The following is a 16,332-nucleotide window of genomic DNA, read 5'->3' as shown; positions in this document are numbered from 1 at the left end:
TTAGATCTGAGAGGCACCACTTCCAACACCTGTCCACCCAAAGCCTGCTCCTTTACAGTTTCTCAAACACAAATCGACTCGTTTGATCTGTTGGTTCTTTGCAAGTTTCTCTTTCAACAAACTCTCATGGTGCTCATTTCCCCCTGCCTTTTCCACACATATATATTCTAAATGTGTTTCTTTCATTACTACTTTTTTCCCAATAGCTACACCATTACATCAAATTGCAGATATTCTAGATATGCTATGCATCAGCGTATACACATTTTATTCAAATGTAACCCCTAATTCAGCCTGGCTAATATATCTTATATCTTTGGAAAGATAGTAATTGATGAGTCAAGCAGAGTGACAGTCAAAGATGAGTTATAACCACATCAGTAATAGTTAAAAAAAAGGGCAATAAACACAAATATAATATATTTCGGAGATTTTACCTACAGCATTTTGAAATTGCTTATGATTCAAGCTGTCAAATTTGAGACATGACTGTTGCAGATATAAAGATAAATTAAGTAAAGTTACACATAGACTTAACATGTTTACAAAAAAAAGGCAAAGATTATTCATGACGAACAATGTGCCCAAGATATGAACATAAATAAGGATGAATTACAATTAAAAAAATACAATAATGAAGTGCCATAATAATAACATTAATAATTAATAACAAATGTTTTACTTACACAATTTAAACCTAACTTAAAGTTTGCTTAAAGTCCTTTTGGCAAACTTTTAAACCGTTTGTGTGAATGTCAGAGAATAGGACCATAAATCATCACATTAGTTGAAGAAACCCTACACTACAAATTCCGCCAGATGTATAGTGAATCTATATAGCAAATGACAACTTGTTTTCTGTTTTGCACCCTCCTGCCTTATTTCCCATATCTTATTTATGATCCAAATTATTTCTACCTGGCAGAAACTTGTGATTACCGGAGTCAAAAAGATATTAAGCAATACCACAATAGTTTGACTTGAGTTTTTTCCAGGAGACTAGGAGTGCCAATTACAGAGTTGTTCATCACGAACTATAGGCTAAAGGGCAAGCTGGGTCAAACCTTATTTGTCTTTAAACATCAACACATTTAAGCGCTAAACCATCCTCAAATAGCCGGTAATGTTTTCCGGATGGGTCCAGATCATGCGTAATGCTGCGTAAAGCTGTGCGCAAAAGTGTAACCGAGTAAAACGCGTATCCCCAGGTAAACTTCCACGCACTCCCCCGGTGTTTTCATGTTGATTACAGTTGTGTGGCGTAAATAAACACGTTCTGGCTTCGTGCCATTTACTCCATCTTTAGAGAGAACCCATCCACAGACACACCCCTTCCTTCTACCGTCCAATCCAAGCGTTAAAGGGGGTCAAGAGGGGAAAATAGCCCCATATATATACGCCCCAGCGGCGATTTCTTGCTCCGAGTCACCTCCAATCTTTGCTACACTCCTTGTGTTGTCATTCCAAGCAGGAATTGTCTGTACTTCAGGAACAGTGTACTTCTAATATCAGCTGCAATGGCACCCAAGAAGGACGTTAAGGCACCCGCCGCCGCCGCCAAGAAGGCCGAACCTGCAAAAGCTGCAGCTGCACCGGCACCAGAGCCGGCACCCGCACCAGCAGCACCTGCCGCTGTCGACCTGTCCGCCGTCAAGGTACAAATCACCGTGAACGCATGAGTATTGTTGTAGGGAGGGATGGAGATATGAATATGATAAAGGCAACTTTCGTAATAAAGGGGTCAATGTTTGTTAATGTAAATGCAAAATAATTGTTCCTCAAAGCATAGATTGTATAGTTGTGATCAAAACCTTTTATGAAATGTGGGTTTTGGTTTAATACCCATTAATTGTTATCTTGACATTACTGGCCACGTAGAAAATTATGAATGGACGCACTGAGAGACTGAGAGTAGCATCATGTTTGAGGGACCACAGATGAACAGATGACTGGAACCATGGATAGCTCACCATGGTTTAGACTCCGCCCCCAGCTCCCTGGATTGGACTAAAAGAATAGTGACTTAGGTGTGATGGCCATGCAGGGAGACACCAAATGTGGACATGTTAATGTAGCTAAAGATGGACCTCCACAGATCAGGTGCCACTCTGTGAAGCTAATTTTGGCAAAGAGACAAGTTTAATCCCAGTGTGTAGACCTGATTAATTATAGAGATTAAAGCAGAATCCTGGTTGAGTTGGCCTTTTGAATACAAGTAGTTGTGTTGTTGATTAAATGGCATGTCACTACGCTCGCATTTTTAAGTGTCATACTAATGGGGTTGTTTTGTTTTGGCGTCTAGATTGAATTTGCCGCAGACGTGATTGATGGTAAGTACATCTCAATGTACCTTTGCTACCATGTGACACTACACACAAACCCTAAAAGTCATCGTCCAGAATCAGAATACCTTTATTAGTCCCAAAGACGGGAAACAATCTCCAATTACCAATAAGGCTGAACGTAAAACAATCGTCCCTCCGTTGTAGATGAACATTAGTTTAATGCCAACGTGAAACCGACTTAAAGTCGGTGTTAATGACAGATGGTTGCATCAGTCTTTTTTCTGTCACATTCCTTGGCTAAAACTAATAAAAACTAAAATGATATGTCCCAAATAATGGATCCCTAACATGGTGGTCTTTTAAAAAAAACATGTTTTTGTCTGAATGCCCTGCCCTATCTATACATTTATGAAAACCTGCACGTCAAGTGATAGTCAGCGGTTGTCAATTAAACATTTTGAATGTAATAGAGCAAACAAAATTAGTGTTTGTTGTATCCTCAAGACACCCATTGATTGTGTGAATTGTCACCCTCTACAAGAGCAGTAGATTAGCTTGTTTCTGGGTTAGGGATTGGTTAGCATTTTTACTTTATCACATAATAACCATAACTGTTGAGAGCTCTGTGTAATAACCACAAATCCATTTAACCAATACCTGTGTCATTATGTAAAGTGCATAACGCCTACTGGCCGATTGTTGGTGACATCTCAAACCATAGATCTTAAATATAATTAGTGAGTTAAAGAAGTGGTTGGTAGAATGGTAGGTTGTACCAAAAAAAGCGTTATATAAATATAACAAAAAAGTGTGAAATTATGTAAAATTATTTTTAAGGTACAAATCCTGTGCTATTAGGCCCGTCTGACCCTTGAAGTCAAGACACCACCTGACTAGACGTGCGTCTGAGCGGCTGCCAGTTACACCGCAGTCAGCATTCCCTACTTTTACTCGGCTCCCCCACAGAGGGCCTTGCCTTTAAAAGGAGGGGGCTCATATTCTCATCTATGTTTATCAATTCCAAGGTGGTCTTTTAAAAGGGTCTACAGCACCGAGGGAGAGAGACAGAGAGAGAGGGAGGCAGCTGCAATGGAAATAGTATGGGTGGTGACAGACCTAGGCAGGGGTCAGTCCATAATACCAGCATCTAAAGAGATGTCTTTCCCTTGTTTTATGTTTCTATGGACAGTCCTGTACGCAGAGGAGTTGCCTACACCTGCTAGCATGCAACACCCACAGTTATGTGAAGTGCAAACCACTGTCTCCAAATGTAAAACAAACACATAGGCTACTACAGAAAATGCAGATCTATTGATATGTATATTTAACAAGACAATTTAACAACTAAAATACAGTTGCACTGTAGCTGGAGCTGAATAGATTAAAATACCTTACAAGACATTATTAGCAAAAAAAAGACATACATGACAAAAATATTGATTAGTGTAAGCCAGGCTTCTGCAATTTAATTTGAAATGCTGTTAATTTAAATGCATAACCTCAAAGATCTTGGTTCTGTTCTTTTTGGCGACACCTATTACGATAAGTAATTACGGTGTGCGTTTGGATCCTTACGTAACGTCCACACGGTTCCGTCGCTTGCTTCAGCTGAGACGCTTCCCATTCATTTTGAATGGGGTGGTCAAGCTTTGCCTAACTGCATTGTGGTTCCGTCGCTTTGCCTCCGTTACTCGCTTCAAAAGTTGAGAAAAGTTCAACTTTTTTTAAGCATTGACGGAAGCTGCAAACAAATCATATGCCAGTACAAGCGCTAGCCAATCAAACCGTGTCCTTGTTTGTGCAGGGCGGGAGATTAATGTGATTGGTTGTTGGTCGCGTGCCAGACATGCTCACCGGCGAGATTCAACGCGGCAGAACCGTGTGGACTAGGGTTGCAAAGGGGCGGAAATTGGAAAGTTTCCGGAAAGTTTCCTTGGGAAGTTAAGCTGGGGAATTTTGGAAATATTCGATGCAAAATTAAACAAAAAAAACATGGCATTACGACAGATTTTCCTTTAAAACATTTTTTTTTTAGGTAGAACAGAACAAGTTTTAATTATTTTGATGAACAATTATTTGTTTCATTGAAGAACGAAAACAGGAATGTTGAGTTAAATGTTATTCATCCACCCCAACCCCACTCATTAAAAAATGAACAAAAATGCACCCCATCCAAAAATCCCCACAAAGTCCCATTCAAAATGTTAGCCTTAGGTTTGCCCGAATGCCAAACAGTTTTTCCACTCTCACATTTGTGAGCCTGTTGCGAACCTTCGTGTGGTCTCAATAGCCATGCAGTAAGCAGTGTGCTTTGGCATGGATATTCAAGTGTACTTGAATGGCATGTATTTGTTTTAGTCAAGATTATGCTAAAATATACTTTCCCCAACTATGTTTAAGTTCCCTATGAAGAGCCAACCTTTCAATTCCCAGTTTATTCCCATAAATTCCCGTTTATTCCAGTTAATTCACGTTAATTCCCGTGGAAAGTTTCCATCTTTGAAAATTCCCGGAATTTTGCGACCCTTTGTGACGCACCGTTACAGTTTTACCTGTTTGACTTCAGTCAGTTGGCAGTTTTTTGGGATTTACGCTTGTTTTTAGTATCAAATGTAGTTTTTTACGTTTTTCTTTCAGCACCTTTTATTCACACCTAATTATTACACAATAAAAACCGTACACCCCCTTCATAAACAAGTGAGTTTAAGAGCAAGTCTTTTGCCTAAGCTCTATCTACCTTCTTTGACCAACCACTGACCAATTGTGATTTTTCCCAGTAATGGACACAAAGTTCATAATATTGAAATGCAAGGGGGAGAACGAATCACAAAGTGTAGTTTGGTTATGTACACACTCACAGCTGAACACCTTACACACAAATCAGTTAGTGAATATCAAAGGTGATGATGTCCTCTCCTCTCTGCAGACTACAGGGAGTCCTTTGGTCTGTTCGACAGGGTTGGTGACAGCAAGGTTGCCTACATCCAGATCGCTGACATCATGCGCGCCCTGGGACAGAACCCAACCAACAAGGAGGTCGCCAAGATGCTGGGAAACCCCACTCCTGAAGGTAGATATACATTCAGTTTCATTTTTCGAATAAATTGAAGATTTTTGAGATTATGCCAGGGTTTTCAAGTCTTCCGATTTTGAAGATTTTTTGCTGAAATGTTTTTTTGTCCCATTTTTCATGTTCATTTTGATCATTTCAAGCAAAATAATAAAATGATAGTATAACTATGTAAACTATTATATTCATTCTTATTCCGACATACAGTACAACAACAGCTTTTATTCTTGTTTTTGAATGGATATCAGTGTACTAGTCATTAATGGCCACACTTTGTAAAACACAAAGTTTAACCAATCATTAGCTGAACAATATGTTTAAATAGTTTGCAATGACCAGTAATGGTTCAGTTTTCATTCAGCTCTGGAAGTCGAAGTGCTGCAAGGGATATTTCTTTAGAGATAAACATTAACATTGGTATTAGGTGAAATAAATTATCTGTGGATGGAATTGGTAATGTTAAGTCCAATCAGCAGTTGTTGTTTTTTTTAATCAGCTCTAAAATAGGATTAAATAAAAAATGACTTTAGTCATCACAAAGGAAGTTATTGCTAAAAAAAAATCACAAGATTAACAAATATAAAGCGTACATGAAGTAATACCAATACCATTTCACAATGGATTATTAATAGGAGTAATATACAAAATAAGTTAATAAAAAAACAAAGTCATATTTAATAGTTTAAAAAAACCTATGATGCCAGAGAAGTGGCTGAAATAAGGCAAGGGGGCAAAATGTTGAAACAGGAGACTGTTAACAGTATGGGGGGGGGGGGGGGGGGGGCCTATTGTCTACAGAGGACACGTGTAGAGAATAGCAAAAAGATCGTTCTTGCAGTGCAGCTGTATCTTATGTAATCAGATTCCTGAATGCAATGTTGGTTCGTACACTGTATGTCATAATAAAAAGAGAAGTGTACCTTTGAAGTGTGTCTCTGATCTGGTCTGTGCAGACAGGCGCTGCTGCAGGTGTAAATCTCTGTAACCTTTAAACCAAAATAGCAGAATGGCGCTCACTCCTTACTGTGGCACGCTCAGAAATACCAAATGAGATTATAGAGGACAAAGAAAGAAAAAACATTTACAGCACCTGATGAGAGGTAGCACCTGTAGCAGAAAGGTGGAGTTGAATTATTGAAGGTGAAAATGTTCAGGTTGTGTCTCAAACCTGCCTGGGTTGTTCACCTCTGGATAAAATTATTAATCTCTGTCTCTTTCCATGCAGACATGACCGCCAAGAGAGTAGAGTTCGAGGGCTTCCTGCCCATGATGCAGACCGTCGTCAACAACCCAAACAAGGCCGTATATGAGGACTACGTTGAGGGTCTGCGCGTGTTTGACAAGGAGGGCAACGGCACAGTGATGGGTGCTGAGCTGCGTATTGTTCTGTCAACACTGGGTGAGTCAAGGCCATGAGCACCGCTGTGTCTCTCCATGAATGTGTGTGTCACTATGTGTGCGTGTGACTTGGTGTGTGTGTGTGTGTGTGTGTGTGTGTGTGTGTGTGTGTGTGTGTGTGTGTGTGTGTGTGTGTGTGTGTGTGTGTGTGTGTGTGTGTGTGTGTGTGTGTGTGTGCGCGTGTGTGTTATTAATCCTGGTTGTCCTCTGCCTCCCCCTACAGGAGAGAAGATGACAGAGGCCGAGATTGATGCTCTCATGACAGGACAGGAGGACGAGAACGGCTGTGTCAACTACGAGGGTGAGCTGCAAATACCAACTTTACTCAAACAACTGTATTTATATTATAAAAATCCCCAGCACCGTTTTCATTCTTGAAGTCCAGTTCATTTTAAGAATGTCAGTCCGCTTAAGCTCTGACAAGTATCTTAAAATCTTGAGATTTTTTTATTAAAATCTTCCTGATGATGTACTCATGGGGAAATATGTTGTTGAGCTATCTTATGGGAAATATAGGATCCCAACTTGACCAACACTAGGTACTTAAAGTCAGTATATCTTGACTTTTGCTGCTTTGACCTTGTCCATAATTCAAAAGAAATCTGTTTTTTATGATTCGCCTATATTTAAAATCCTTTCAATTCCTTTTACTTAAAAATGTTGGTTTCAATTTGCACTTTCAGCAGAAATTAAGTGAATTCCAAGTATTGGAACACATGTTAATGTACTCTTATCAATATCTCAACAGTTATGTTATTCTTGGTTTTTAACGTCCTTTAAATGATTTTATTTGATAGTGTACTGATTTTTCTCCTCATTCACTTATTTCCCCTCCCCTCTGTCCTGTGTGTTTTGCCCTGGTCTCCATCTGCAGCCTTTGTCAAGCACATCATGTCTGTGTAAGGACCTGCTCTGCGCTGGTGAGCATCCTAATTGTGCAGACCCCATGGTGTCGCGACATCTTCTCGCTGTTTCTTGTACCACCTGAGGAAGCAGGGGGAACAAAGGACAATGAGATGTCATTTCCTGAAGCCTTTTGTTTTGTTCTACACATTTTTGTCCAAAGTGGTGCTTTTTTCCTCTCCTCCTCCTCCCACTGCTCGGGAAGTCTTCCTTGTTCCCCCCCAAGATGTTTCTTTCCTCATATTCACAAGTCCCACTGTCTCATTGGGGATTTATATCATCAACTGTTTCAAAGTGGAGCAGTGATGGAGGGGAAGGTGGGATAATGATGACCCCCCCCCCCCCACCCCCCCCCACCCCTCTTGCCACAGTCTACTGGCTCTCTATCTGCCAGTGTAGGGACTGCTTTGGCCCAGGAGTGGCCATCACAATTAATCCACTCCACACCCAACCCTTCCCCTAGGTCTTAACTTATTGTATCCTCTGCCACAATAAACCTTTCACAATCACCCCTTGCATTTCCAAATGTCTGACTCTATTACTGTAACTAGATGCAGATGCATGTGTAAAGAATAGTTTGACGAGAGTTAGATAAAAAGATTGATACAACTGTTAGGTCTGTCTGTCAGAAATGAAGCTACAGATAATAGTGGATTAGCATAGAACATTCATTTCACTTTTAGTCGTTGAAGGTTAACTAATGAATGAGTGTTGAGTGAGCCTTAAGGGTGTTGCTAGGCAGATTTTGTATCACCTTTCGACGGAGCAAGGACGCAGCAGTTTTGCTGCCAAGAGAGGTATCGATCTTCTAATCTTCCACAGAAAAGGAAATAAGAGTCATTTCAAACTTCACTGAAACATTACAAAGAAAACAGTACTCCTGTATCACTCTTTCTCCTTTTTATTGTCATTAATTATTGTAATTGGTGTCATATCAACAAGAGAAAAACTGCGTACATCTACTTGACCTTTTAAATACATTTACAGTTGCTGTAGGGTGGAGCAGGAGGTGGGGAGGGGGCACACAGAGATGGGGTATGCAGAGAAAACACAGAAGCAAACAAACAGTCGCAGGTGAGGGCAGATATTAGGCAGGAGGCAGGATATACCACAAATGGTGTCTAAAAAAAGAAACTAGATCACCCAAACACTTTTATCCTAACAGATGTAACACGATACGAGTTCCCCCGGTCGCTTTATCTTTCTCCATGAATTGTCTTTTACATTTTCAAAATATTTTTTCTTCCACTTTCATCTCTCACATACAGTATTGCAACAAAACATCCAGATACATTAGCGTACGTCGTAAAACGGCATGGGATCTGCACCAAACGCGCACACATAGACAGATTTCAGAGTGGCTTCAACTTCTGCTCAGTCTCAGGTCGCATTTGTAGCGTCAGCCTCCGTTACCCAGACAACAGAACGTCCTCATGGTGCAACCTCAGCCTGCGTAGAAATGTCTGTACTGTTCATTCACGCAAGCTCAACATCTGCAGCTAATCATTTTAGCTGTCGAAAGCGGATTAAGCTCCAGAGTTTAGCAATATTCTGATGTATAAACAGGCACCTATATTTAACTACTGAGCAGGTACAAGTGTGTGATGCTTTTCAACAGGACTGAGATGCATTCCTCAGTAACACCAAACCAGCTGTCCAACATCGTCACCAAGCATTACACCGTAAACAACTAATAACTACAAAACATGAACTTGTTTAATCTTTATCCAATAATTGAGCAAATAACTTACTAAAATCATTTTTTTGGTTACAAAATAGCCTCTTTTCATATTAGAATCAATACATGCTTGTCATAACATGACCTAGTTCTTGCAGTAATGCGATTTTACAGGTTCATTTTATAGCCATATTGTCACTTCCTTTTCAAATGTTTTAGGACAGGTGGATGGCAAAGACCTTTGATTTCTATACATTTTTCTATATATATTTGTTAAATATTATATATATATTGGTGGACAAGAATGACTTGGAGTAAGGATGCTTGGCTTGTTAGGGGCTTTGGCGTCCATGCACGTGAACTGAGCGAGAACGACGCGTGCTGCATGGTGTGCTGGCCACATTACTTCTTATTTAATGTAGAAAAAAAAAGGCTGTAGCTTCTTAAAAACACTGATCCAGGACCAGTAAAGCAAAAGACCTGGTCCGCCCACTTAATGTAGGACCAGTGCTCAGACTGAACTATTCTATGCAACATCATTCAAAAAGAGAGAGGCCAACCTAATGAATCAGAAACAGCAAATATTTGTCAAATAAAGAAGACCAAAGTACAGAAGCTCCTAATTCGAGTCTCTACTTAAAGTTGTGTGATGGATGTTGAAGTTGAGATGTTTAGAGGCTGTCGTTTAGCTGAAGTTGGCTTCAGGGTGGCAGGAGTGGGCAGAAAAGTTTCTAGGGATCGTGATGGAGATGCCCGGGTTGCAGAGCAGGGATCCAGAGACCCAGTATTCACAGACCCTGCTTGGCCAGAGCCGCAGTGACGTCCTCAGCCAGCGTGGCTAACTGCGGAGACTCCAGCACGTTGAGGCTGCCAGAGGACGAGAGCTGGCTGTCCCGGGGGCGCTGCGGGGACACCACGCCCGACAGGTCTGGCGATCGGACCACGATGTCAGCATCGTGGTCCACCCTGGCCTTGGCTTGGTCGCGAAACATCAGCTTCTGGCTCTCAATCTAACAGAGGCGGGTGGTGTGATATGAGATGTGGTTGGGAAGGAAGAAATATAAAATTTGTGTAGAATTATTATTATGTGTGTGAGTCTCTCTGAGTCAGGTTCAATAAGTAGCACTACTCCAAAGGCTAACTTTAGAGAACTACGCCCTTCTGTTCCAGACTTTACTCAGACGGTTTAGCTTGTATACAGTGTTGCCTTCAGAGCTTAACTGACCGCAACATTATGTATTGATGGCATTGTATACTACATGTCTGCGGCTGCTTTCACATGCAGATGAGGAAAACATTTTTCAAAATTGGCTGTGAAGCACATTCTTTACATATATATATTATATGCATACTTAATCCACTTAAGGCAACTGTAATGCCTATGCATCACGCATCAGTTACATGGCAGGCTATATCTAGACGTGGAGAGCACCACAATCTCTCAAATAATTCACTTCCTTTAAATCATTGATTGGATTATGAAGCTGACACTTACCGGGAGACGGGTTCCACCAGGAGTGTGTTGAGTATTATCCAGGGAACCCACCTTGGATTGGGCTTTGTCTTTGAAGTCCAACTTCACTGTCTCTATACGCACATGACCGCCCCCTTGGGAGAAGAAAAGAAGGGTCAAATCCTTACAGAGTATTGGCATGAGATATTGACTAAGGTTCCAAAGTTCAAGGTGAAAGAAAAGTCTAGGTGGTTGGAGAGTTTGTTTGTACAAAACGTTGGTATGTTGAAACAAACGCCATTTGATAAGTACATGCCTAATGATGTCATGAAAGAGCAAGCAGTGCATAAAGGATATCAAATGGAAAGACCCAAAGAGACCAGCAGATGGAGCTGTGGGCACACAGTGTCATTCGGAATCCATGCTGATAGTGCTCCTAAATCTTTTCTGGATTGTATTAAATATAGGTCTGCAGTGTTCATTCAAAAGTAATGTTATTCCTTCCAACATTAAGGACTTAAATAGTTTCTGTAGACGTTATCTGACTCCATTTACCACTTTTTCATTCATTAAAAATCAATTTTTCAAGGGTTACCTGGCCGATGATGGATGTTGTCTAGTGAGCCACACTTGGAGGTCACGTGGCTCAGATCTATCTTCTTGTTCTGTATCATCACCTTGAAGAAGCAAAGTCAGGAGAAGGTCAGAGCTTACAGTGCACAACGAGGTCATAGACTCCCACTGAGATTAAAAGGTTCTCTCATAGAAGATCAAAATAGTATCTTCCCTTTTCTGTAATATTTCACATCGGATTCACATTACAACACAGCGATCTAATTCCATGTAATTATCAGAAAACATAATCATGGAAGCACGAGAACATAAGACCACGGTTAAATCAAACGACTGTGTTCTGCCGTGCAGAAAAAAGATGTTTGTTAAACCAACCAAACCAAGATAGAATACAATGTGCTGTAACTGTCTTCTTGAGATACATTTGTTAATCAGAAAACCTGTCAATAATGGACAACAGTGAGTAAGGCAGTAGAGAACAGTTCAAAATGGCCACATAGGGATATGTATCTATGGGACACATCCATGGGACCTGAAGAGAAAACTACAGAGGGATATCTAAGGAGTGAACCGGCTGAAGGAGCAGAGATAAAAACACTTTAGAAACAGCAGAAAGAACAGGAAGAGATACACCACGTCCAGAGGTTATTAACTGCAACCTGCCTGTGGTCAGCTATCACTTTCAAGTCAACAATATAGTTGATGTCTTTTGTAACCAATGATTTTAGTCTCCTTGCTCGCAGAGCCTGAGAAGAAAGAAATGACAGCAAAAGTGTCTCACTTGTACTGATGCTGAAAAGGGCAGATTGTTGATCACAATAGGAAAGCACAACAACGTGAGCACAAAGTCCACAATAGGCTGTTCATCTACCACGAGTCCCTTACACAGGCTTAACACAGAAATGCAGCATGAGAGATGACGTGAGGTTTGTGTCAACTGCAGGTTGGCTCATCCCTTCAGCGATGGTATCTTAATGAAATCCATCAACTACAGTGATGGCATTTATAATTAGTTAAACTAGTGTTAGTATAATATGAATAAAAGGTGTTTGTGTTTTTTTTTTGTAAGCCTTGAAGGGGTGCCTCCACCCATTCTTGTTGGTGTTATTTCAGAAGGAAAATGATCTTATTGTCCTGAATGTAATCAAGTGCTGGGGGAGGAGACATCCAGCTGTTAAAATTCCAATTGTTCACTGGACACAAATCACTTCTGGAGAATGATGTTGATAGGTAAACAGCACCTGCACTGCTGGTCCAATGAGTGAGGGACTTAAAGGGAAATTCCACCTTTGATATTTATTTCCAATCACTGTTGACGATAAAGGTTGATTGCAACTTTAATATCCTCAGTGTTTGCTATATTGAGAGAGGAAGCTGAGTTTTCAGCTGTCAATCTGTTGTTCCTCCCTGCATGTAGCGCTGTCATTTAAAGTGACAGTTATGAAGACGCAGGTAAGAAATAACTTATGTCCTCCTTCAGCTGGGATTTCTAGTTTCTCTTCCTGCTGGTACCCTGGGCCTCTGTCAATATAGCACACACTGAGGAATTGACTGCTTCAATTGATTAAATTGACCTTCAACGCTGATTAGACATCCATATAAAAAGGTGGCACGTGTTTCCTTTGACAACATAATGAAACACTGACAAACACAACACAACAGAGGAATCTGACATTAACACTGAGACAATGGACTTGCGGAACAGGACTCACTTTTCCACCTCTTGCAGAGTAGCCCCGCCTGTCCAAGGACCCACACCTAGACTGAACATGGCTATAGTCCAGTTTAACATTGGGGATGAGAACCTGCGGGCGGAGGCGAGGAGTGAGGTGGGAGAAGGCTTGGGCTTTCTGGCACTTCATTTTATTCATGTCTCTTGTTTAAATATTCTGTTCTAGACATCCGAGTTTGTCTAAGTGTAACTGAGGCATTGATATTCAACCTGGAGGTCCCACTTTTGCTCTGGACAAACAGCTTCGATAGATACCATGGCTCTAAGCTAAGAGGCCAATTAGATTAATCTCACAACCCAGGATGAGCTTCATATCAGCCTCGTTTCTGGATATGACCTATTAGTCCTAAGGAGGATCCTCTTTAATCCCGGCCCACCTTCAGAAAACAATCTTACCTCCTTCAAAACACTGGATTCCATATAATGGCAAATAAGGGATATTGTGACTAAGACAACTTTATTACAGAGCTTGAGTGAGGTTGATATTTTGTGCAGATCCTCTGTTCAGACTCAAGTAGATTCCATATGAACCAGTAAATATTTAAATGATTAATTAAGGGGGCGAGTATGATAAAATATGGGAGTGCTGCATTGGTAATACCTCTTACTGCAACGAGAGAAAGCAAGAGTGAGATGCAGACACAGCAGAGTTGGTACAGTACATAACACTAACGATGAATACATTTATCCCGCAGCACAATTAAAGAAGTGGGAACAAGACTTACACACCACATACGTATTCGATACATGTTGTGCACAGAGCACTAAAGAGCTCTACAGGAGGAGAAGAGACCATGAGGAGATAAACTTGAGTGGACCAAAGGAAGACTTTAAAATGCTTTGAAATTATAGTATAACACTTTACGATTAAAAAACAAAAGTATTCAATTAGAGTACAGATCTCTCTCTCAAATGTGTAGCTATTTTTGTTGCTGTAAACTGTGGGGCACATTTTAAGTTGGAAGCAAGGTAAAATATGTGAAGAATGGTGGGCAAACCAAAATCAAATTTGGACGACATCCAGAATCCAACATTTGCCATGAAGAAAAGTAAAATCAAAGCCATTACCATGGAAAGCAAAAGCTAACATTTCTAACGCATTTCACTTAGTGGTAGACCAACTTCTAGTCTCTGGGAACATCCTAGATAGCAGCACTAAGACAGTGACAACTAACTACCAAACAAGAGACATTACACAAGATATATAGTATTAAAGGATTACACAGGAAACTAACTACAGCTAAAAAGATGCCATTGAACCCGCTCCAATTAAAAGCCACATTTGTTGGATGGTAAGTGACTTGCTGAGGGCATTGAGGGCAACAGACATTTGCCAGCAGGTTTTGGTCAGCTGGCTTTCTTTAACAGTAAGGCATCTTTGGTGCCAGACAGTTGGTTTATTTTGGGCTTTATGGCTCTCACAGCAAGAAGATGGCTAAAATCAGATGCTGTCAAACCAGCTGCTAGGTTTTTTTTGGCTGCCCATGTGTATTTCAGGAGAGTATAACACTTAATAAATAAAATGGTGACACTAAGCTTTAAAAGTCACTTTGGTTTAACAACATGCTAAGTGTGAACAGTGAGACAATGAACTACATATAACAACAGAAGGCTTAAACAGTAGTGGAAATATAGGTGTGTGTAGGGAAGAGACAAACTAAGGTACTATGATAGAGGACCTAGCACTGTATCCAGATCTGCAAAGCCCAACAAGGCAATGTGCTGCATGTCTCTTAGTAGGACAGAAATATACTGTGGGAACAATTCAGAATGAAATCATAGTCTTCAAACTTTGAGGGATCAAGAGGGGGAAAACCACTAGATAGACATAATGGTACATACATTGCCTCCACGGGGAGAGAGCTTCAGATTATCCTTGGAGCTGCATTGTGTCTCTATGTGAGTGAGGTCCGGCTTCTTGTTTAAAATATGACTCTATGGAGAAATACAGAGATAGTATGGGCCTCTTACATCGTGAAGGGGAATGAATGCTTATCATACCGCCACTGGAAGAAATACTTCAGAAGGACAAACAAAACATTTATATAAAAAGAGGAATGCCCTCTGTTGCTGACTAGAATTTTGATACAATAAAAAAAGCCTTTCAATCTTAGTTTGTTTACAACAGTCTCCTGCTTCACTTTGCAGAATATATTTGTAGAATTCCTTCAAACTCAAACTTTCTAAGAAACTTGTGCCCCATGAGAGAGTGAACCAGAAAATGTGATTGTCATTGTGTTCCCATCATGGTTAAGTTAAGTCTTTAGCGTGGAAATGCAGACTTTCCTAATTCTATCACATATACTTTAAGTGCATTAATTAATTAATACAATTGTTCATCAATTAAAATGTAGAAGTACGGTTTTGCAAAATGAAATACTTTTAAACATACCTCTTCTTATGGGGCTGACTATCATATTCAAATGTACAGTTTGTTGCATGCTGAAACAATTCAAAGTAATAAGCATTTTATTTATAGACAATTTCTTGAATTCAAAGATGTAGCAACCTACAAATAATGATGTTTAACACACATGATAGAGTCATGTGTGGAGGCACGATACACAACAGATGACTATAGGATATAACAACTGTCCAAACAGCTGCTGCTGTGTGAGTTAATAATAATAATAATAATAATAATAATAATAATAATAAATTCGATTTATAAAGCACCTTTCATTGCTCACAGCAATCCCAAGGTGCTGGACTTCATTTAAATATTTTTAAAATCAAATATCAATTAATTTAGCAAAAGCAAAATTAACAGAATTATTAATTTGTAAATTACTTTGGCTTTATTAAGCCTTATTACATTTGCACACTTAATCAACCAATCATTCTTTATAAAATGTATTAACTGTATTAAGTGATAAGGTTTAAAATTAAATTAGGTTATTCATTATTTAGTGGCACACTCTATCAAACATGCAGTGTCATAATTAACAGTGCTCAGGTGTACCAGCAGGTCTTTTGTCCAGGTCACACTGTGCGCTGCTGATAGGCACAGAGTGAGGGAGACGAGGCGAAGCACTGACTTCCAGATCCACGAGACCCTGTGTTTGGCCTCTGTGAGGATATTTAGTTCCGTGTGTTTCTATGAGGACAGTAAACGAAGAGGTCAGAGACTGGGCAGTGGCTGGGCAGAGGCCTGCCAAGGGTAGGGGGGGATCTGAACTACTTTGACCACAGAACTACAAGGCACTAATGAAGGTCAGGAGAGGAGTATCCTGCTGTCAG

The 16,332-nt window shown here is 40.2% G+C and overlaps 2 protein-coding genes across 7 annotated transcripts in view; one reads left to right on the top strand and one right to left on the bottom strand.

Moving 5' to 3' along the window:
* The first annotated feature begins 1,414 nt into the window (after nucleotides 1–1,414).
* Nucleotides 1,415–8,165, top strand: myl1 (myosin, light chain 1, alkali; skeletal, fast). Its single transcript, XM_079663428.1, has 6 exons — nucleotides 1,415–1,655; nucleotides 2,303–2,330; nucleotides 5,212–5,355; nucleotides 6,581–6,754; nucleotides 6,977–7,054; nucleotides 7,628–8,165. The coding sequence occupies exons 1-6, from the start codon at nucleotides 1,518–1,520 to the stop codon at nucleotides 7,654–7,656; spliced, it is 591 nt and encodes a 196-aa protein (XP_079519554.1). The 5' UTR covers nucleotides 1,415–1,517; the 3' UTR covers nucleotides 7,657–8,165.
* map2 (microtubule-associated protein 2) overlaps nucleotides 7,822–16,332 on the bottom strand; it is a 73,102-nt gene continuing 64,591 nt past the window's right edge. For all 6 annotated transcript variants that reach the window (XM_079663426.1, XM_079663422.1, XM_079663425.1 and 3 more), the window contains 3 exons: nucleotides 11,383–11,464; nucleotides 10,830–10,942; nucleotides 7,822–10,344 (listed from right to left, as the gene is read on the bottom strand). In XM_079663426.1, coding sequence (XP_079519552.1) covers nucleotides 10,123–10,344; nucleotides 10,830–10,942; nucleotides 11,383–11,464 — 417 coding nt within the window. In that variant the 3' untranslated portion in view covers nucleotides 7,822–10,122. The remainder of the gene's footprint in view (nucleotides 10,345–10,829; nucleotides 10,943–11,382; nucleotides 11,465–16,332) is intronic.

The sequence above is a fragment of the Notothenia rossii genome (genome assembly GCF_949606895.1).
Source record: "Notothenia rossii genome assembly, chromosome: 2".
Taxonomy (NCBI): domain Eukaryota; kingdom Metazoa; phylum Chordata; class Actinopteri; order Perciformes; family Nototheniidae; genus Notothenia; species Notothenia rossii.
Note: the sequence above shows the minus strand (reverse complement) of the source record. Positions and strands in the feature narration are given on the sequence as shown.

What these genes read in the sequence shown, in the direction of transcription:
- myl1 (XM_079663428.1), top strand. Translation starts at nt 1,518, where the DNA reads ATGGCACCCAAGAAGGACGTTAAGGCACCCGCCGCCGCCGCCAAGAAG. An exon ending in TGCCGCAGACGTGATTGATG is followed by an intron (nt 2,331 to 5,211) that starts GTAAGTACATCT and finishes TCCTCTCTGCAG; the next exon opens with ACTACAGGGAGTCCTTTGGT. An exon ending in TATTGTTCTGTCAACACTGG is followed by an intron (nt 6,755 to 6,976) that starts GTGAGTCAAGGC and finishes CTCCCCCTACAG; the next exon opens with GAGAGAAGATGACAGAGGCC.